Source organism: Choloepus didactylus, chromosome 2 (assembly GCF_015220235.1).
Source record: "Choloepus didactylus isolate mChoDid1 chromosome 2, mChoDid1.pri, whole genome shotgun sequence".
Classification (NCBI taxonomy): domain Eukaryota; kingdom Metazoa; phylum Chordata; class Mammalia; order Pilosa; family Megalonychidae; genus Choloepus; species Choloepus didactylus.
In genome coordinates this window covers 124,783,879-124,805,961 of record NC_051308.1, presented here as the reverse complement: position 1 = coordinate 124,805,961, position 22,083 = coordinate 124,783,879, and the positions used below count along the sequence as shown (strand labels likewise).

The window sequence follows — 22,083 nt, the reverse complement described above, 5'->3', positions numbered from 1 at the left end:
GTTCTTTGAAAAGATTAATAAAATCAACAAACCTTCAGCTAGACTGACACATGAAAAAGAGAGTTTACAAATAACTAAAATCATAAAAGGGATTATAAGAGATACTTTGAACTAATTAGATTACCTAAATAAAATGGACAAATACATAAAAGCACACAAATTAACCTATGCTGACTCAAGAAGAAATAGATTTCAACAGACTAATAACAAGTAAAGAGATTTTATTAGTAGTTAAAAATCTCCTTCCAAGAAAAGCCTGGGACCAGATGGTTCCACTGGTGAATTTTACCAAACATTAAAAGAAGAATTAACAGTAATCCTGCTCAAACTCTTCCAAAAAATTGAAGATGAGGGAACCTCCTTACTCATTGTGTGAGGCCAGCATCACCCTCATACCAGTGCCAAAGTTATCACAAGTAAAGAAAATGTCAGACCAATATCACTTATGATTATAGATAGCTGCAAACATCCTCAACAAATACCAGCAAACCAAATCCAGCAGCACATTAAAAGAATCATGATCAAGTAGTACTTATCCAAGGAATGCAAGAGTGCTTTAACATAAGAAAATCAATGTCTTATACTGCATTAGTAGAATAGAGGAAAAAAAACAAAACACATGATCATCTCAGTTGTTGCAGAAAACGCATTTGACAAAATCCAGCACTCCTTCTTAATAAAACACTTAGAAAACTAGGAATAGAAGGAAACATCCTGAATATGGTAAAGGACATATATAAAGAACTCACAGATAACATCATACTCAATGGTGAAAGACTGGACTTCTAAGATCAGTAATAAGACAGAGATGCCCACTGTTATTCAACATTGCACTGATACTTCTAACCAGACAAGAAAAAGAAATTAAAGGCATCCAGGTTGGGAATAAGGAAGTAAAACTTTCTTGATTGGCAGTTGATATGACCCTATATAGAAAAATCCCCAAAAATGCACAGCAAAGTAACCAGCAGTAATATGGAATTTTGCAAAGTGGTAAGGTATATGACCAATACCCAGTAATCGGTGGTGTTTCTGTATAATACTAATAAACAACCTGAAGAGAAGATCAAGGAAAAAATTCTATTTACAATAGCAACTAAAAGAATCAAATATCTAGAAATAAATTTAACCAAGGATGTAAAGAACTTGTATGTGGAAAGTTCCAAAACATTACTGGAAAGAAGCTAAAGACCTAAATAAATGGAAGGATAGCCCATTTTCATATATTGGAAGACCAAATATTGGTAAGATGACATTTCCACCCAATGTGGTTTGTAGATTCAACACAATTCCAATCAAAGTTCCAACAGCCTTCTTGGCAGAACTGGAAAAGCCAATCATCAAATTCATATTGAGGAATAATGGTCCCAAATTGGCAAAACCATCTTGAAAAGGAAAAATAAACTTTAAGGGTTCCTACTTACTGATTTAAAAATTTACTATAAAGCCATAGTAATCAAAATGGCATGGTACTGACATGAGGACAGACCTATTGACCAATGGAATTGAATTGGGAGTTCAGAAATAAACCCTCATATCTATGGCCAATTGATTGTTGGCAAGGATGCCAAGTTCACTCCATGAGGAAAGGATAGTCTCTACAACAAATGATGCTGGTAAAACTGGATATCTTTATTTAAAAAATGAAGGTGGACCTCCTACACCATATACAAGACTTAACTCTAAATAGATGAAAGAACTAAATATAATAACCAAAACTGTAGTCCTTTTGGGAGAAAACCTAAGGAAACATCTTCTGGACCAATGGTTTCTTTCACTTTATACCCAAAACACAAGCAATAAAAGTAAAAATGATAAATGGAACCTCATCAAAATTTAAAAGTTTTTGGCCTCAAAGGACTTGTTCTGCTTTGCTAATGCTACCATTTGCAAAATACCAGAAATGGTTTGACTTTTTTAAAGGGGGGGGGGGTGTTATTTGGTTACAGAGTTACAGTCCTGTGGCCATAAAGTGTTATGGGTAAGGCATCAACAATAGGATACTTTCACTGAAGGATGGCAAATGGCATCTGGAAAACCTCTGTTAGCTGGGAAGGCATGTGGCTGGCATCTGCTCTGGAGTTTTGGTTTCAAAAGGGCTTTCTCCCAGGATGTTCCTCTCTAGGCTGCAGCAGTGAGATCCTTCTGTCTGAGCTCTTATATAGGACTTGAGTAAACTAATCAAGACCCATGCTAAATGGGCAGGGCCACACCTCCATGGAAATTATCTAATCAGAGTTATCCCCTACAGTTGGGTGAGTCACATCTCCATAGAAACAACTTAATCCAAAGGTTCCAACCTAATCAACACTAATACGACTGGCCCCACAAGACTGCATCAAAAAACATGGCATTTTGGGGGGCATAATACATCCAAGTCGGCACAGGACTTTATCATGAAAGCAAAACTACAACCTACTGAATGAGAGAAAATATTTGAAATCCACATAAATGATAGGGGCTTAGTATCCAGAATATATAAAGAAATCCTTCAAACTCAATAACAGAAAACAAACAGCCCAGTTAAAAAATGAGCGAAAGACTTGAACAGGCATTTCTTCACAGAAGGTACACAAATTGCCAATAAACATATGAAAAGATGTTCAACATCATTAGGCATTAGGGAAATGCAAATAAAAACCACAGGATACCATTTTACAACACTAGAATGGCTACTATTCAACATTGGTAAATGTCAAGTGTTCAAAAGAGTATGGAGAAATAGGATGACTTGCTTATTATCATGGAAATGTAAAACAGTACATCCACTATAGAAAATAGCTTGACGGTTCTTCAGAAAGTTAAGTATAGAGCTACCATATAACCCAGCAATCTCACTTCTAGGGATATGCCCAAAATAATTGAAAGCAGTAACTCAAACAGATATTTGCACACCAGTGTTCATAGCAACATTATGCACAATTGACAAAAGGTGGAGACAACTGAAATGTTCATCCAGGGAAAAAGATACATAAACAAAATGTACATATGTACAATGTAATATTATTCAGCCATAAGAAGGAAAGAAACTCTGATACATGTGACAACATGGATGAGCCTTGAAGACATGTTGAGTGAAATAAGCCAGACACAAAAGGACAAATATTGTATGATTTCCCTTATATGAAATAGTTGAGTTATGTAAATTCAAGAGACAGAAGCTAGAAAGCAGGCTCCCAGGGCCTGGGATGGGGGGAGGGAATGGGGAATTAATGTTTAATTCATACAGAGGTTTTTTTGGGGGTGACAGAAAAGTTTTTTTAATGGATTGTGGTGATGGTAGCACAATATTGTGAATGTAATTAACGCCACTCAATTGTATATTTGAAAGTCATTAAAATGGGAAAATTTGGTTATATATATTTTGGCAGAATAAAAATTTTAAAAACCTGACTTAGAACTGAACAACACACAGAGTGAAGACTAATGTAAGATGGGTCCTAGTTACTAGTATGATTATAATAATACTGTTTCATCAGTTGGTAACTAAAGTACCACACTAATGCAAAATATTAATAATACAGAAAACTACATGTTTGGGGGAGATACATGGACACTCTGCATTTTCTGCATGATTTTTCTGTAAACCTACAACTTCCCTAATAAAAAATAAATGAGGGAGAGTGTGCTAGTTTGGATGTATTATGTCCCCCAAAACACCATTATCTTTGCAGTCTTGTGTGGACAGGAAACATATTGGTGTTGATTGGGTTGGAGACTTTTGATTGGATGTTTCCATGGAGGTGTGATCACTCAGCTGTGGGTGGTATCTTTTATTGGATGGTTTCCATGGAGATGTGGCCCCGCCCATTCATCATGGGCCTTGATTAGTTCACTGGAGCCCTATATAAGCTCACACAGAGGGAGTGAGCTTGCTACAGACGAGAGACATTTTTAAGAATGTACAGTTGCTGGGAGAGGAGTTGCAGTTAAGAGACAGTTTGAAGACAGCTGTTGAAAGCAGACTTTCACTCTGGAGATGCTAAGAGAGGACAAACACCCCAAAGAGCAACTGAGAGTGAAATTTTAAAGAGGAGCTGTGGCCTAGAGAGGAACATTCTGGGAGAAAGCCATTTTGAAACCAGAACTTGGAGCAGACGCCAGTCACATGCCTTCCCAGCTAACAGACGTTTTCCAGATACCATTGGCCATCCTCCAGTGAAGGTACCCAATTGTTGATGCATTACTTGGACATTTTGTGGCCTTAAGACTGTAACTGTGTAACCAAATAAACCCCCTTTATAAAAGCCAATCCGTTTCTGGTGTTTTGCATCTTGGCAGCATTAGCAAACTAGAACAGAGAATTTAACAAAATCCCTGATAAACAAAAGCTTAGGGAGTTCATTACCAGTTGTCTAGCACTAGAAGAAACTCTAAAGAGAGTTCTTCATGTTGATTCTAAACAACACTAAGCAGTAGATCTAGGGTGCATGAAGAAATAAAGTTCTCTGTTAAACATAACTGCATGGGTACTCTTGAATTTTTAGTTTGTGTCTCCACTTTTCAGTTCTTACAAGATGTATATTACAAATGCATAAGAAATAATGATAAATGTATGTATGATTTAAGATACACAATGTATAAAGAGATAATTTGTGACGAACCATATAAAGGTAGGCAGGCACTGGGGTATAGCAACATGGTTTTTCTATGCTATTGAAGCTAAGTTGGTATTGAATCAAATGTGAATGTTGTAGATTTGGGATTTTAAATTTAATTCCCTTGGTAACTACAAAGAAAACATCTGAAAAAATATACATATAAGAAAATGAGAAGAGATTCTAAAGAGATTATTTCAAAGGATTATATACAGAAGAAGGCAGTAAGGAAAGGAAACAGGGACAAAACAATGTATATGGTTTACAAAATCCAAATAGCAAGTTAACAGATGTAAGTTCTATATTAACAATAGTTGCTTTCTATGTAAATGGGCTGAACATTGCAGTTAAAAAGCAGAGATTGCTGACTGGATAGTAATACATGTCCAAGTATATGTTGTCTATAAGAGACTCACGTTAAAAAGAAAGTCACAAGTAGGTTGAAAGTGAGAGATTGGTTTCTATAAACCTATATATAACTTCTTTAATAAAATTAAGGTAAAAGGATGAGAAAAATAGTCCATGCACATACTAACCAAAAGAGACATGGGATGTCTATCCTAATATCAGACAAAATATACTTCAAGTGAAAAACTGTTAAAAGGTACAAAGGAAGATACTAAATATTGATCACAAGGCCAAGTCATCAAGATGATATATTATTTAAAAATATGTATGCATCTAACAACAGAGCCCCAAAATATATGAAGGAGACATTGACAGATATAAAGGAAGAAATGGATGGTTCTACTTTAAAAGTAGGAGACTTCAGTAGCCTACTTTAATAATGGCTAAAATAGCAGGGCAGATGGTCAACAGCAAATAGAAGACTTGAAGAATTCCATGCACCAGTAAGACCTAACAGTCATGTATAGAATGTTGTACCCAGCAACGGCATAGTACACATTTTTCTCAAGTGGCACATGGATCATTATTCAGAATAGATCACATATTATATCATAAAACAAGTCTCAAAAAATTAAAAAAATGTTTGGAATCATACAGAGTGTCTTCTTAGTCTGCAATGGAATGAAGTAAGAAATCTCTAACAGGGAGAACTGGAAAATTCACAAATATGTGGAAATTAATAAAGTCATAAACAACCAGTGGGCCAAAGAAGATATCATAAGGTGAATTAGGAAATATCTTGAGGCAAATGAAAATAAAAATACAACATACCAAGACTTATGGGATGCAACAAAGGCAGTACTGAGAGGGAAATTTATAGCTCTAAATGCTTATTTTAAAAAAGAAGAATCTCAGATCAGAGACCTAACCTCCCACCTGGAGGAACTAGAAAAAGAAGAGCAAACCGAACCCAAGGCAAACAGAAGGAAGGAAATAATAAAGATTAGAGTGGAGATAATTGTAACAGAGAATAGAAAAAACAACAGAGAAAATGAACAAAATCAAAAGTTGTTTCTTTGAAAAGGTCAGTGAAATTGACATACCTTTAGCTATACTGAACAGAAAAAAAGAAGATGCAAATAAAAATCTGAAGTGGTAGGAACACATTAATACAGAAATAAAAAGTATCTTGTTTCACTGATTTCCTCTATTCTTTTCATAATTTTAATTTCATTGATTTCAGCTCTTTATTCTTCCTCCTGCTAGCTTTGGATTCATTTGACTGTTTTTTTCCCCTACTTTCTTAAGGTAAAAACTTAGATTATTGATTTTTTAATTTTCCTTGTTTCTTACGTAAGCATTTAGTCCTCTAAATTTCCCTCTGCACTGCTTTAGCTGTATCCGACATGTTTTGTTATGTTGTGTTTTTTGTTTTCTTTCAGTTGTAATTTAATTTTCTTTGAGATCATCTCTTTGATTCATGCATTATTTTTAGGTGAGTGTTTTAAAAATTTCCATGTGTTTAGAGATTTTCTTCTCAGTTATTAATTTGTAGTTTGATTCCATTCTGGCCAAAGTACTTCCAGTACAATGTTGAATAGCAGTGGAAACCCTTATCCTGTTCCCAATGTTTGAGGGAAAGTTTTCAGGCTTTCACTGTTGAGTATGATGCTGGTTGTGGGTTTTTTATATATGCCCTTTATCAGATTCTTCTGCACTTTCTTGGTGGTATCATTTGCAGCACAAAAGATTTTAATTTTGATGGAATTCAGTTTATCTAGATGCCCTTTATCATGTTTAGGAAGTTCCCTTCTATTCATAATTAGTTGAGTGTTTTTATTATAAAAAGGGGTTAGAATTTGTCAAATGCGTTTTCTGTTTCTACTGAGGTGATGTCATTTTTGTCATTTATTCTAATATGTAGTATTTCATTAGTTGGTTTTTGGATGTTAAACCAATCTTGCATTCTTAGGAAAAATCCTACTTGGTCATGTTGTATAATAATCTTTATATGTTGCTGGATTTGGTTTACTAATACTTGGGGAGTATTTTGTGTCTATATTCGTAAGAGATATTGGTCTTCAGTTTTCTTTCATTGTCTTTGCTGTCAGGCTTCAGATATTTTCATGAATTCAATATGAAGTTCTAAAGCCATTTTGTGTATCTGAGAAAAGCTGTGGTTATTCATTTTTGTCATTTTTACTAATTTATATCAGGCTTTATTTTCTCACTCAGTTTTATGAGTTAAAAGGTAAGGATATCATGATTTTGTGTAGAACATTTATAGGATGATGGAGGGGGCTAGGGTAAAGGACAAAATTCACTTGATGCTTTCAATGAATCTGTTCTTTTGGTGTTTTCTGTTCCTTCAGGAAATATTTTCCTTTTTTAAAAAAAATTCTTTTGACTTTATTTCCAGTGTGTTCTATTTATTGGCAAGGATAATTAATTCAGTGTGTTTATAGTTGTTATGCTTTCTTTCTCCAACTTAAAGAGACAAAAATATTAATCTTGAGACTCTTCTTGTTTTTCAATTTCTAGGCATTTTTTATTGTGAACTTTAATATATATATATATATATATATATATATATATATAACAGTAATAACTCGAAGTATGATTTAACAAGTAGTTAGCAAATTTCAAAGAATGTCATGGGTCACATTTTCACAGCTTCAGCTATTTCCATTATTGTAAAATATAACATATGTATGGAAAGGTGTTAACTTTCGATGTGCCGCTCAACAAACAGTTATATAGGAAATTTCAAAAATTGTTATGGGTTACACTTTCACAGTTTCAATTCTTTCCTTATTATGAAATATAGGATATATATAGAAAGGTGAAGACATTCAAAGCACAATTCAATGAGTAGCTATAGAGCAAATTTCAAAGAATGTTATAGGTTACAGTTCCACCATGTCATTTACCTCCTTCCAGCTATTCCAGCACCCCAGCACCTATATATATATATATCTATATATATATAGATATAGATATAGATGTAGATATATTAAGTTTTAGTATCCATAGACCTTTGTTAAACCTTATCTTGTTTGTTGCTACCCCTTCCTCTCACTTAATCTCTTCTCCATCTTCAGGGGTGTCTAGGCAGTGTCCATTCTAACTTGTTCATATTGAAAGGGGGTGTTGACAGTATGGGGAAGAGGGCTGTATCTAACTGTTGTTCTTAAAGAGGCTTTTGCCCCTGGGTTTTATGACTTGTCTGGCATAGGAACACTCTGGTGGATTTAAGTTTCTGCGAGATAAAACTTAGTGAATCTTCTATAGAACCTCAGGTAGGGACCTAGGTTATTTGGGTAAGGGCATGGCATACTGTGGCCATTTGGGATGTCTAGCTGGAGCTTGCATAAGAGAAATCTCCAGGATAGCCTCTCGACTCTATTGGGGATCTCTCAGCCACTGTAACTGCAGCTTGTTACCTTTCTTTTTCCCCACTTTAGTCAAGTAGGTAGTGTTCCATTTTATTCAATTTTTTGTAAGAGTTTGAATAGGAATGATGCCAGCTCTTTTTGAAAAGTTTGGTAAAATTCCCCTGTGAAGCCATCTGGCCCTGGGCTTTTATTTGGAGGAGCTTTTTTGATGACTGATTGGATCTCTTTAATTGTGATTGGTTTATTGAGGTCTTCTGTTTCATCTCTGGTCAGCCTAGGTTGTTTATGTGTCTCCAGGAAATTATCCATTTCCTCTAAATTGTCTACTTTGTTGGTGTACAGTTGTTCATAGTATCCTCTTATGATTTTTTAAATTTCTTCAGGATCCACAGTAACGTACCCCCTCTTATTTGTTATTTGTTTTTTTGTGTGTGTGTTCTCTTTTTTTGACATTCTCAGTCTAGCTAAGAGTTTGTCAATCTTGTTGATCTTCTCAAAGAACCAACTTTTGGTTTTATTTATTCTCTTTATTGTTTTATTTTGTTGTTGTTGTTATTCTCCTTATCATTTATTTCTGCTTTAATCCTTGTTATTTCTCTTCTTCTACTTGCTTTAGGATTAGTTTGCTGACGAGTCTCTAGCTTCTTCAGTTGTTCTGTTAGTTCTTTGATTTTAACTTTTTCTTCCTTTTTAATATATGCTTTTAGAACTATAAATTTCCCCCTCAACACTGCCTTCACAGCATCCCATAAGTTTTGATATGTTGTGTTCTTGTTTTCATTAGTCTCTAGATATTTAGCGATTTCTCTTGCAATTTCTTCTTTGACCCACTGATTGTTTAGGAATGTGTTGTTTAGCCTCCAGATATTTTTGAATGTTCTAGAACTTTGATGGCTATTGACTTCTAGTTGCATTTCCTTGTGGTCAGAGAATGTGCTTTGAATAATTTCAATTTATTGAGGCTTGTTTTATGCCCCAGAATATGATCTATCCTTGAGAAAGTTCTATGAACACTAGAGAAGAATATATATCCTGAAAATTTAGGATGTAATACTCTATATATGTCTGTTAAGTCTAATTTGTTTATCATATTGTTTAGGTTCTCAATTTCCGTATTGGTCCTCTGTCTGTCTGTTCTGTCTATAGGAAAGAGTGATGTATTGAAGTCTCCCATGATTATTGTGGAAACATCTATTGCTTCCTTCAGTTTTGCCAATGTTTGTCTCATGTAATTTGGAGTACCTTGATTGGGTACATAAACATTTATGATGTTATTTCTTCTTGATGAATTGTCCCTTTTATTAGTATATCACGTCCTTCTTTATCTCTTATGAATCCTTGCATTTAAAGTCTATTTTATCTGAAATTAATATTGCTACCCCTTCTTTCTATAGGCTGTACCATGTGTGGAATATTTCTTTACATCCTTTCACTTTTAATCTCTTTGCGTCACTGTGTCTAAGATGAGTCTGTTGTAAACAGCCTATTGGTGGTTCATATTTTTTAATCCATTCTGCTAATCTGTATCTTTTAATTGTGGAGTTAATCCATTCACATTCACTGTCATTACTGTGGAGGCAGTTCTTGAATCAGCCATCTTATTGGCTTTTAGTTATCAGATTTATTTTTTCCGTTGCTCTGTTTCCTTTAAGTTACCCTTACTAATATTCTTCAGTTCTGTGCCTGTCTCCAGTCCTCTCTCTCCTGTCTTTTTTTCTCAGCTAGTAGAGCTCAGTTCAGTATTTCTTGTAGGGCATCTCTCTTGTTAACAAATTTTCTTAGCATTTGTCTGTGAAAATTTCAAGCTGTCCCTCAATTTTGAAGGAGAGCTTTGCTGGATAAAGAATTCTTTGTTGGCAATTTTTCTCTTTCCAAATTTTAAATATGTCATACCACTGCCTGCTTGCCTCCATGGTGCCTGCTGTGTAGTCAGTACTTAGTCTTATACTGTTTCCCTTGTATGTGGTGAATCCCTTCTCTTTTGCTGCTTTCAGAACTTTCTCTTTCTCTTCAGCATTTGATAATCTGATCAGATTATGTCTCGGAGTGGGTTTATTTGGATTTATTCTATTTGGAGTTCGTTAGGCATCTTTGATTTGCATATTTATGTCACTTAGAAGGGTTGGGAAGTTTTCCCCAACAATGTCTTCGAATAACCTATGTAGCCCTTTTCTCTTCACATTCTGGAACACCAATTGTTCTTAAATTTGTGTGCTTCGTTTCCCTCAATTCCATTTCAAATTTTTTTTTATTTTTTTCACCATTTGTTCTTTCATGCTTCACATTCCATTGCCTTTTCCTCGAGTTCGCTAGTTCTTTCCTCTGCCTCTTCAAATCTGTTGTTATGTATCTCAATAATATTTTTAATTTGATCAACAGTATCTTTTATTTCCAAAAGATCCACTATTTTTCCTATTTACTCTTGAAAACTCTTCTTTATGTTCTTATAGGCTCTTCTTGATGTCATTTATATCCTTAGTTATGACATTGATGCTTGTGTATACTTCTTTGATTAATTGCTCCAAGTTCTGTGTCTCCTTTGGCTTTTTCATTTGGACATTTGGGTTGTTTGTATTTTCTGGTTTCTTCATATGCTTTATATTTTTCTGTTGTTTTTGGCCTCTTGGCATTTGCTTATCTTGATAGGGTTATTTTAGGATATGCAGGCTTATTTGAACATTTATCTATAATTTGTCGGAGCTTCAGCTTGGTGGAGTGTACTTTCCTTGTCCTGCCAGAAGATGGCACTCTTCAGCCATCTCCTACCCTCAAGCTGGTTCTCCTCCAACTTTCTCTGTGCACTGAGTGGGGGTCCAAACCATATGGAAGTCCAATCAGTGTACCAATTTTCCATGTGCACTGGGGACTGCCAGCCCTGTGGGTGGGGTGCATGCCCCGCCCAGTTTGTCAGGAAATTCACTCCAGGACACAGTTGTCCCAGCCAATTCCCAGGGCTGTGGGTGGAGTACTATGGGGTTGCAGAGCTGCATGTCTCACCTTCCAGCTCAGATACCCTATAATCCCTGTCTACCATGCACCCATGAGTCCCTGGTATTGGGGGAGGGCTCCTAGCACTTCTGAGTGGCACCCTTGCTTCTAGGCTGTGCACACTGCAGGCTTCCATGTAGGAAGAGTGGATGCTGTCACAAGTCTGCTGAATCCCAAATTCCCTCAAGGGAGCACACAGCTGTGGGGCTATGAAAGGCTTTCTCCTCAGCCAACTGAGATGGGGCTTAGAAAGCTGCTAGCTCCATGCTCAGTGGCCAGTCCCCAGCTCAGCAGATGCTGGGCTGTGGAAGGTTATCTTGACAGCCAACTGCTGAGATGGTTGCATGGGGTGTGGAAAGATATCCCCTTTTGCACTCGTCTGCCTGCTCCAATTGCCAGTCCCTGCCATGGGGGCTCTTGTCCACTGGTCTGTGAAGGGTTATCATCCCAGCCAAGTGCTGATGAGGGTGCATGGGGTGTGGAAGGCTGTTCCCATCTGTGCTCATCAGCTGGCCCCAATCACCTGTTCCCTGGAAGCATTCAGGGCCGAACACTCACTCATCTTAAATGCAGTCTCTTGGCTTCTCCAGGTATGTACTCACTATGTGGTGTAGAAGTCCATGCACAGCTGGTGGAATGCTGGAACTGCTGTTCTGGAGCACTTTCTATCCTTTATCTAGTGTTTTTCACAGAGGAGAATTTTGCTCTGTCTCTCATAATCTGCCATCTTCCCAGAAGTCCTCTAGGCATTTTTAAAGTGATCTTTTTCCTGGACTGCATACTTATCCCTTCAGATCTCTTCTCACCAAATCCAGGGATATTTGTGACAGTTATCCTCATTATTATATACATCTTAATTTTTGTTCACCATCACTGTGCAAGTGGTTTACAAGGTTAGGAGCTACACCTAGTAGGACCAAATCATTACAACTGTGCTTGGCGGCTTTCATCCTGACCTTCACTAGAATCAGAGATTATGGCACAAGGTTGTATATTCCTGTTGTTGAATTTATTCTTTTGCCATTTAAAATTTTTCTTCTCTCCCTCTCTTCATCCCTTCCTTCCTTTTTGTTGAATTCAAGGGGAGGGAGATTTTGTAATCTAGCTTCACTACGACATCTTTACCAAAAAGTTTGATCTACTACATTAAATTTTTTATTTACATCTACTTTAATTTCCCTTAAATATACATTTTTGTATTTGATAAATCATGAGTTGAAAGGAGTTAAGGCTTTTATTACTGTTGTCTACTCCATACCTCTTTTATTGTCAGCCAGTTTTGCTTTAGGTGTTTTTGATGAATATTATTTATTGTATACAGTTTTATGCAATTTACAGTTGTTCCTTGGAGAATGTGTCCTTTGTCCTTTCTGCCTTGATATTAGCCTTGTCTGATACTCACATCATGACCTCACTTTGATTTTTCATTTTTTTGTCTCATGTTTTTATCCATTCTTTTAATTTTCCTTGATTCAGTCTCTATATTGAGTCCTTTTTATCTCCAATAGGTTAGTTTTTCCTGATTATATTTATTGATATGATATGTACCATAATCATATTCTGTCATCTCATTTTAAATTTCATTTTAGTGCTTATTTTATTTTCTTTTTATCTAGGGGGTGTGCATATGTGTTTTACTTTGGTTTATTTGTAAGATGTGTGTAGTCTTAATTTAAATTATTTTCTGGTATCACTATAGTTTTACATAATATACTTAACACTTTTTCATACTTCCTCTTTTTCTGCATATACATTTCGATAGTCATTTTATTATTGTACATCACTGTGCCAGTTTGAATGTATTATGTCCCCCCAAATACCATTATCTTTGATGTAATCTTGTGTGGGCAGACTTATCAGTGTTAATTAGATTGTAATTCTTTGAGTGTTTCCGTGGAGATGCGCCCCACCCAGCTGTGGGTGGTGACTCTGATTGGATAATTTCCATGGAAGTGTTGCCCCGCCCTTTCAGGGTGGGTCTGAATTAAATTACTCGAGCACTATATAAGATCAGACAGAAGGAGCAAACTGCTACAGCCAAGAGGGACACTTTGAAGAAAGCACAGGAGCTGCAGATGAGAGACAGTTGAAGATGGCCATTGAAAGCAGACTCTTACTCCGGAGACACTAACAGAGGACAGACACCCCAAGAGCAACTAAGAGTGACATTTTTGAGGAACTGCAGCCTGGACAGGAACATCCTTGGAGAAAGCCATTTTGAAACCAGAACTTTGGAGCAGACGCTAGCCACATGCCTTCCCAGCTAACAAAAGTTTTCTGGACACCATTGGCCATCCTCCAGTGAAGGTACCCAACTGCTGATGAACTTACCTTGGACACTTTATGGCCTTAAGACTGTAACTTGTAACCAAATAAACCCCCTTTATAACAGCCAATCCATTTCTGGTGTTTTGCATTCTGGCAGCATTAGCAAACTAGAACAATCACCAAGATTTATAAAAACTTATATTCTGTTTTGTAACCATGATTTCTGTAGCTGTTTAACTTGAGCTTTTTATTTACATGGATTCAGTTCTTTTATATTCACCTGTTTTCCTTAGTTCTCAAGTTTGATCCCACTCATTTGACAGTCCTCATTTTTACATACAAGCCTATTAGTATGAACAATATATTGATAACATTCTTAGCTTCCAGTTAAAATAGATTGTTCTTGTGGGACCCTGATTACAATCACCACCCCTCCATCTTTCAAGTTTTAATGGGATCTTAATCTCTGCCCAGGGAGGTGGTATTTTTTGTTTGTTTATTTATTATCCTAATGTTGAAGGAATGTCAAGGTCTTTCAGCTGGTACTTCCAACCTTAAAGGCTGTCGCTGTGAATCAGAGCATATATAAGGATTATACCAGTTACTAGGTTTATCTATTCAAACTGTATATCCAAATCTAAAGAAATGACCACATCATAGGTTTATGGTCCTGTGGGCTCGCTATGAGGTAGACTTATATGAAATTCCATTGATCAGCTGACCCTGATAAGCCTGCATTCTGATTATTGAGAAATAGTAAGATGATGGGTCCCTGAGAATTGGTGTTAACTTAGAGTTGATGTCCAGTTCCCAAAAGTCTTAGTATTTCTCTCCCCAGTGTACCAGATCTTAGGAAGTATGCAGTATATTTTTGTGATATTGTTGCAGAATCCTTCCAGAAAAGTATTGAGCTTCCTTTTTATTCAGAGGACCCTGGTGTTTTAAGTTGATTTTGGTATGAAATTCGGGCACAGGGTTGTTATTTTATACTGTGGTGGCTGAAGTCAATCCTATGTCTGCCAGACCTAAAATATTTTGATTGTTTGGATTAAACAGGGACTTTAATGGACTGCATATCTCTTTTGATCTTAGGGAACCTGTGATCAGTTAGCCACCACCAAAGACACATATTTGTGTATGAGTTAATTCATGTCTCAGAAACACATATTGTATCAGAACAGATTGTATTAAGATCTCCAGACCAGCAAGAATGAGAGTTGTAGAGACAGTGTAGTTGTGAGATACGCTTTTTCTCTTCTGTTGTTCCATAAGGCAAGATGTATATTCTAGTAGTATGAGAGTCAGTTTAATATTGCTATTGTAGATATTCTAGAAGATAGCACTGCAGCCCCTTACAACAGATCCCAGCTGTCACTATAACTGAAGATCAACCATTGGTGAGTGAGAGGATACATAAAAAGAAGAATTATTGCTGTTAAAGCAGCTTATTGCTAACTTCTTTCATGGTGAAGTAAGTTCTCTGGTCAGGAGCAACACTATGAGAGAGATACCATGGTGCACACAGGTCATTCAGTGAGGATAAATACTGGCATGGGCATCATGGGCGGGCAAGGCAGGTTTGATTGCCTAAAGTTCTGCACATTGGGAGGCTTTCCTTTCTCTAAGTTCCTTAAGATTCCTCGGATCTAGAACAATTCTGTTCTACAGCTGACTCACAATATAGGCATACTATGTCTTCATTTCTGTAGGCCAGGCTTAAGGTGGTTTCCCCCCTTACTTAATAAACTAGAAACTCTACAATGTAGAATTTCACACTTCCTACTCTGACTGCAACTCTCCTTGCCATTTTTTATCTTGACTGCTTCTATATATATACTCTACTACTCTCCAACAAAAGTGATGTCTTATTCCCTAAGTATTTTATACTTTTCTGTATTTATCATGTGATTATCTTTGCTTCTCAGTCTTTGTTTTGCATGTGCATCTTTTTTTTTTAAATTTCATTGAGATTGTTCACATACCATACAATTATCCAAAGATCCAAAGTGCAGAATCAATTGCCCATGGTACCATCATATAGCTGTGCATCCATCACCACAGTTAATTTTTTCCCCAGGTTTTAGAGCATTTTCTTTACTCCAGAGAAGAAATAAAGACAAAAAAGAAAACTCAGTTCCTCTCCTACCAATAACCACCCCCCTCCGTTACTGACTCATAGTATTGGTATAATACATTTGTTACTGTTGATGAAAGGATGTTAAGATACTGTTAACTGTAGTACATAGTTTGCCATAGGTATGTTTTTTTCTCCCTATAGGCCTGTCTATTATTAGTTTCTATTTATAGTATAATACATTTGTTCTAGTTCATGAAAGAGACTTCTTATATTTGGACAGTTTGTCGTGGGCATTATCCACCACAAGATTCACTGTTTTATACATTCCCATCTTTTAACCTCCAACTTTCCTTCTGGTGACATACATGACTCTGAGCTTACCCTTTCCACTACCTTCACACACCATTCAGCACTGTTAGTTATTCTCACAACATGCTACCATCACTTCTGTCCATTATCAAATGTTTAAGTTCACCCTAGCTGAACATTCTGCTCATAATAAGCAACTGCTCCCCATTCTTTAGCCTCATTCTATATCCTGGTAACTTATATTTCATGTCTATGAGTTTACATATTATAAATAGTTCATATCAGTGAGACCATACAATATTTGTCCTTTTGTGTCTGACTTATTTCACTCAATATAGTGTCCTCAAGGTTTCTTCATCAACCTGATTTTTTTTTAATGGTGGTTTTGTTCACCCACCATATACTCCATCCTAAGTAAACAATAGATGGTTCCCTGTATAATCACATATTTATGCATTCACCACCATCACCACTCTCTCTATAAGGACATCTCCATTTCTTTTACAAAGAAGGAAGAAGAGTCAAAGAAAGTAGAGAGACAAAACAAAAAGAAAAAGAAAGAAAAAAATGACAGCTAAAAATCAACAAAAGGAAAGATAGAATTAAACTAAAGTACAACAGAAGAGTCAGAAACGTTACCAATGCCAAGAGTCCCATACCCCTGCCTGATATTCCCCCACCATAGGCATTTAGCTTTGGTAGATTGCCTTTGTTACATTAAAGGAAGCATAATACAATGTTTTTGTTAATTATAGTCTCTAGTTTGTATTGTTGCATTTTTCCCCAATACCACCCCATTTTTAACACCTTGCAAGGCTGACATTCATTTGTTCTCTCTCATGTAAAAACATATTTGTACATTTTATCACAATTGTTGAGCACTGTAGGTTTCACTGAATTATACAGTCCCAGTCTTTATCTTCCTCTTTCCTTCTGGTGTCCCACATGCTCCTAACCTTCCTCTTTCAACCATATTCACAGACATTTTTGTTCAGTGTACTTACATTGTTGTGCTATCATCACCCAAAATTGTATTCCAAACCTCTCACTCCTGTCTTTTCCTTTCTTTCTGTAGTGTTCCCTTTAGTATTTTCTGTAGAGCAGGTATCTTGTTCACAAACTGTGTCATTGTCTGTCAGAGAATATTTTGAACTCTCCCTCACATTTGAAGGATACTTTTGCCAGATATAAGATTCTTGGTTGACAGTTTTTCTCTTTCAATATCTTAAATATATCACACCACTGCCTTCTTGCCTCCATGGTTTCTACTGAGAAATCCACACATAGTCTTATGAGCTTTCTTTGTATGTGATGGATCGCTTTTCCCTTGCTGCTTTCAGGATTTTCTCTTTGTCTGTGACATTTGCTAATCCGATTATTAAGTGTCCTGGCATATGCCTATTCAAATCTGTTCTCTTTGGGGTATGCTGCACTTCTTAGATCTGTAATTTTATGACTTTCATAACAGATGGGAAATTTTCATTAACTGTTTCCTGTATTATTAGCTCTGCCCCTTTTCCCTTCTCTTCTTCTTCTGGATCACCCATGACACATATATTTGTGTATTTCATGTTGTCATTAAATTCCTGAGATGTTGCTCATATTTTTCCTTTCTTTTCCCTATCTGTTCTTTTGTTTGTAGGATTTCAGGTGTCTTGTTCTCCAGTTCCTGAGTGTTTTCTTCTGCCTCTTGAGATCTGTTGTTGTATATCTCCATTGTGTCTTTAATTTCTTGTGTTGTTCCTTTCATTTCCATAGCTTCTGCCAGTTGTTTTTTCAGACTTTCGATTTCTGCCTTATGTTCGCTCAGTGTTTTCTTTATAGCCTTCATCCCTTTTTTTATATCTTCCCTGAACTCATTGATTTGGTTTTTGATTTGATTTAGCATATCTCTTTGAAAATCTTTAATAGATTATTTCATTAAAGTGAAACAATATCTCACCTGTATCTTGATTGAGGTGTACATTTGTTCCTTTGACTGGGCCATATCTTTGTTTTTCCTAGTATAGATTGTAGTTTTCTGTTGTGTAGGCATCTGGTTCCCTGGGTTACCGCAGTCAGATTTTCACAGACCAGAATGGGTTCAAGTCTCAGAATGGGATTATATTCAGGGTGTATCTTAGAGGAATGACAGACTTTCCTGTGAGGTTTCCAGTAGCTGTGCTTTTCCTAACTTGCCCAGCTGGTGGCGCCTGTCATCCTGCCACTCCCGGCTTGTGTAAGGAGATGTGTTTTGGCTTCATTTTCTGTTTTGGCTATTTTCCTCCAGGCTCTGGGGTCTGGTTCTGAAGGGAAAGCTGTGCCCCACCTCCCTACTCTTAGGGAAAATATACTCCTTAGGGATTTATCATTTGCGTTTGAATTGTCTCTCTGTCTCTGTTATCTCCACCCCTGTGTGGATCAAAGCATTGTGAACTGAAAATGGCTGTGGCTCTCTATTCTGAGCCCCTCAGATTGAGAGAGAGCAAAAGGGACAGAAAGCCTCCTTTTAGAGTCAGTACACAGCCCCCCAGTTTCATTCACTGGCCAGAGGTAACACCCTGTCTTCTGGGCTGCCCCTCCCAATGCAGATGAGTCCTCTGGATTCTTTAAGGTCAGTCATCACTAAAAGCCTCTGTCTGCTTGTTGGGGGTTTGTAGCTTGTATTCAGCAGTCCACATTTGTTAGTTAAAACCCCAGTTGGAGCTCAGCTGAGCTGTATTCACTCACTTAGAGAATGCTGCTAGTTTCTACCACAGTGAGGTTTTGCAGGAAAGCCTGCTGTGGGGGAGAGGGCTCCTGGCACAGTTCCACAGCTTTTACTTACAGATTCTGTGCTGTGATCTTAGGCATTCCTCCCAATCCAGGTTGGTGTACAAAGTGTGGATAGTCACAGCTGTCCCCCAGCAGTTATTCCAGATTATTTACTAGTTGTTCCAGGGGACTGACTAAATTCCGCTCTTCTCTATGCCACCATCTTGCCCCTCTCTCCCACCTCCCTTCTCAGTCTTTTAATTCCTCATCCCTGTTAATTTCATATTGAAACCCTGTTCATTTTTCAAGGTCCACTTGAAATGCATGTTTTCTCAACCATGAGGGGAAAAGTGAAATCTGGCTCTGGAGGCCCATAATATTTTTTACCTTCTTGCAACTCTTCACCAACAGTTTAGTTAGTTGTATATATTTCTTGCCTTATAAGTTGGTCCATCCACTTCATTTTATAAATGAGGAAGTTGAGATTCAGAGTTTTAAGAGACTTCCTCACAATTCCACAGACACGTATTAGAGAGAAATCAAAATAAAAATGAGTAGATAATCAAAACCATATAACAGATCATTTTCTTTCTTTGTTTTAATAATTCTTGGGAAAATTATTACTTTGATAATATGAAAATCCATTTGATAGTAATGATTGTGTTGTATATACTTGTGTTCATTTTTAATAGGAAAAATTCAAAAGAGAGGCAAAAGAAAACACAGTTACTCTTAAAGAAAAAAAGGACAAGGTAAGAGTTTTATATAATTCTTATAGTTTTCTTATAACCAATTAATTTCTAAACATCTACTTAGAAATAATTCTTCTGTTCATAAGTGGGAAAGAATATCTTAAATATTTTGCACAATTTCATTTTCTGAATTATTTCTTGCTGTTTAACAATGAAAAGGGGTTAGCTAAAAATTTTAAAGCATCTGTTGTATGGAAATTTAAAGAGAAGATTTCATTCTTTCCTTATAATCCTTATTATAGGATTATCTTAAATAAGATACTTCTGTGTTTCTCTTGAGAAATTTCCAGTATTAGAGGTAAAATATTTTCATGAAATTATAGAGCTTGTATTTAGATTATGTCTAATGTTGGTTTGGAGGTGGCCCAGTAAATGACACTCCTCTTTTCCTCACTAAACTTCTGAACCAATTGAGAAAGACAAAGGAGAACCAAAATAATACCTTTATTAATGATAACTAATATTGGAGAATGTGGCCAATATTTGCAGGCAAGATGATTTCCTGATTCCAAAATTCCTAATTAAACAGATTTACTGTCTCTGTCACTGATAGAGCTGGACTGGGGTAGATCTAACCCACTTGATGACGTGCTCTTGTAAAACTTACAGTATAAAGGAGCAGAACAGAATGTGTGCTTCCTATACTTCCCAAGAGGAAGAGGGAGGAAGAGACTAGACTATATGTACTTACCATGTCCTTCCAAATTCACCAATCACAATAAGTCATTATTCCTCCCTGTAAGAAAGCAGAGAGGTTAGGAATGTCACCCTAATTCTGCTCTGTACATGTGGAAAGAAGCACCAGGTATGGGAAAGAAAAGAACCCCTTAGCATGTAACCAATTTTGTAATATAAGATTGTTACTGAAGAATTTTTATTGCAATTTCTGGTTAAAATGCTAATTATATTCTTTATACACAATAATGTAGTCTCCTAAATTCCCACAGAAGTTGCTTTGATTACTGTCACACTGAAAGACAATCATAATAATCTTGAAAACAGTTCTGTTGTTAGATATAGACAATGCTACAATTTGTTACATTTGGGTTCAAAGAACGGGAAGAAGGAAACATACATTGAAACTGTGAATGAATACTGAGTACCTCATATGTCCCAGATACTGTGCTAGACACTTTAAAATGTTATATTTAGAGAAATTATCATGTTAATAAAATTAGCCAGCAATGTTAGATATATTCTTAGTTTTCTAAGTGTTTTATGAAAAAAATTAAACTGGTTAAGCTCTAATATTGTCTTCTAAATATAGTATGTGTTCATATAATGAAAGTATGCATCACATGTTCTTATATAGAGTTATTTTTATTTATATATGTAATCCCAGTAATATATGCCCTTTTACTTTTTGTATCTGTTATCAAGTAGACTAATAAATGCCTTATATTTTATTTGGGAGTCTGGAGAGATATGTTCAAAATTATGAGAAAATGATTTAAAAGTGAAAAAAAATTAACCAGGTTTTTGTTTGCTATACTTTATTGCCAACAATATTGAAATATTACAAGCTTACCAAATATTTTTGTGTCTGGGCAAGTTATTTAACTTCTCCATGCCTCAGTTTTCTCATCTATAAAGGGATACTAATAGTACTTATCTCATAAAGTTGTTATAAGGATTAAATGAGATAATATTTTTAAAGTACTTAAAATAGTGTGTGGCATATAGCAAACACTGTATAAGTGTTTACAGAAATACAGCAGAGAAAATAGTGAATATGTATATAAATAACTGGAAATTAAATATTCAGAAAGTAATGCAAATTGTAGGAAAGTACGTAAGTTTCCATGATGTATTATAAAAAGGGATTTTTCAGTATTTTAAAATGGGATGCATTTTCTCTTTGGGTATCAGGAAAATGTCAGCTCTCAGACATAGCCACAAGGTGGTGCAATAACTTTAAATTGCCATTGTCAGGCCTGTTTGGGATGGGGAAACTGTCCATGAAAGCAGTTACATTTTAGAGATTAGGGAATGACTCCTAAAGAATCCAGAGAGCAGAAGAAAATTTGCTTTCAAAAAATTGTGTCGTCAATGGTTTAAATACATAAGAAAAAGAATAGAAATGGAACCCTGGAAAAAGAATTTCAGAAAAATTCCTTCCTGCTGGAAAAGTGATTATGAGATGACAGATTGCTAGATCTGGGCAAAAAACTTACAAGTTGTCTCATTTAGGTCCTTTATTATTTTATAGATAAATTTGAGCCTTGAGATACTTGGTGATTTATTTAAAATCACCCTGTAAGATAGTAAAATATCCAGGAGAAAGCATATTACTTGACTCCTAGGCCAGTGTTCTTGTAGTACGCAATTACCTCTTAATTCTGTATCCTGTACTCTCATAATTTAATCTCATGGCAAATTCATCCACCAGGATTTTGAGAGAATTGTCCTTGTAGCCCTTTTTTGTGCTCCATTCTTTCATGTGACTGATGGCTATGATTATTTTCATAGAGATGATGGTGAGTGAAGAAAGCGGTAAAATAGAAAGTAAAGACCATGTGTTTCATGTAGGATTTCACTAAAGCAGCTGGAAAGCTAGGCCAGTGCTGAAGGAAGCTGTATACAAAAGTAGAGAGAAAGTGAAGTAAGGAAATTGA

General features: G+C 36.1%; 1 protein-coding gene across 2 annotated transcripts in view; it reads left to right on the top strand.

Moving 5' to 3' along the window:
* SYCP1 (synaptonemal complex protein 1) overlaps window positions 1-22,083 on the top strand; it is a 183,840-nt gene that overhangs the window by 136,091 nt on the left and 25,666 nt on the right. For both annotated transcript variants that reach the window (XM_037815157.1, XM_037815155.1), the window contains one exon: window positions 19,409-19,468. In XM_037815157.1, the coding sequence (XP_037671085.1) occupies window positions 19,409-19,468 (60 nt within the window). The remainder of the gene's footprint in view (window positions 1-19,408; window positions 19,469-22,083) is intronic.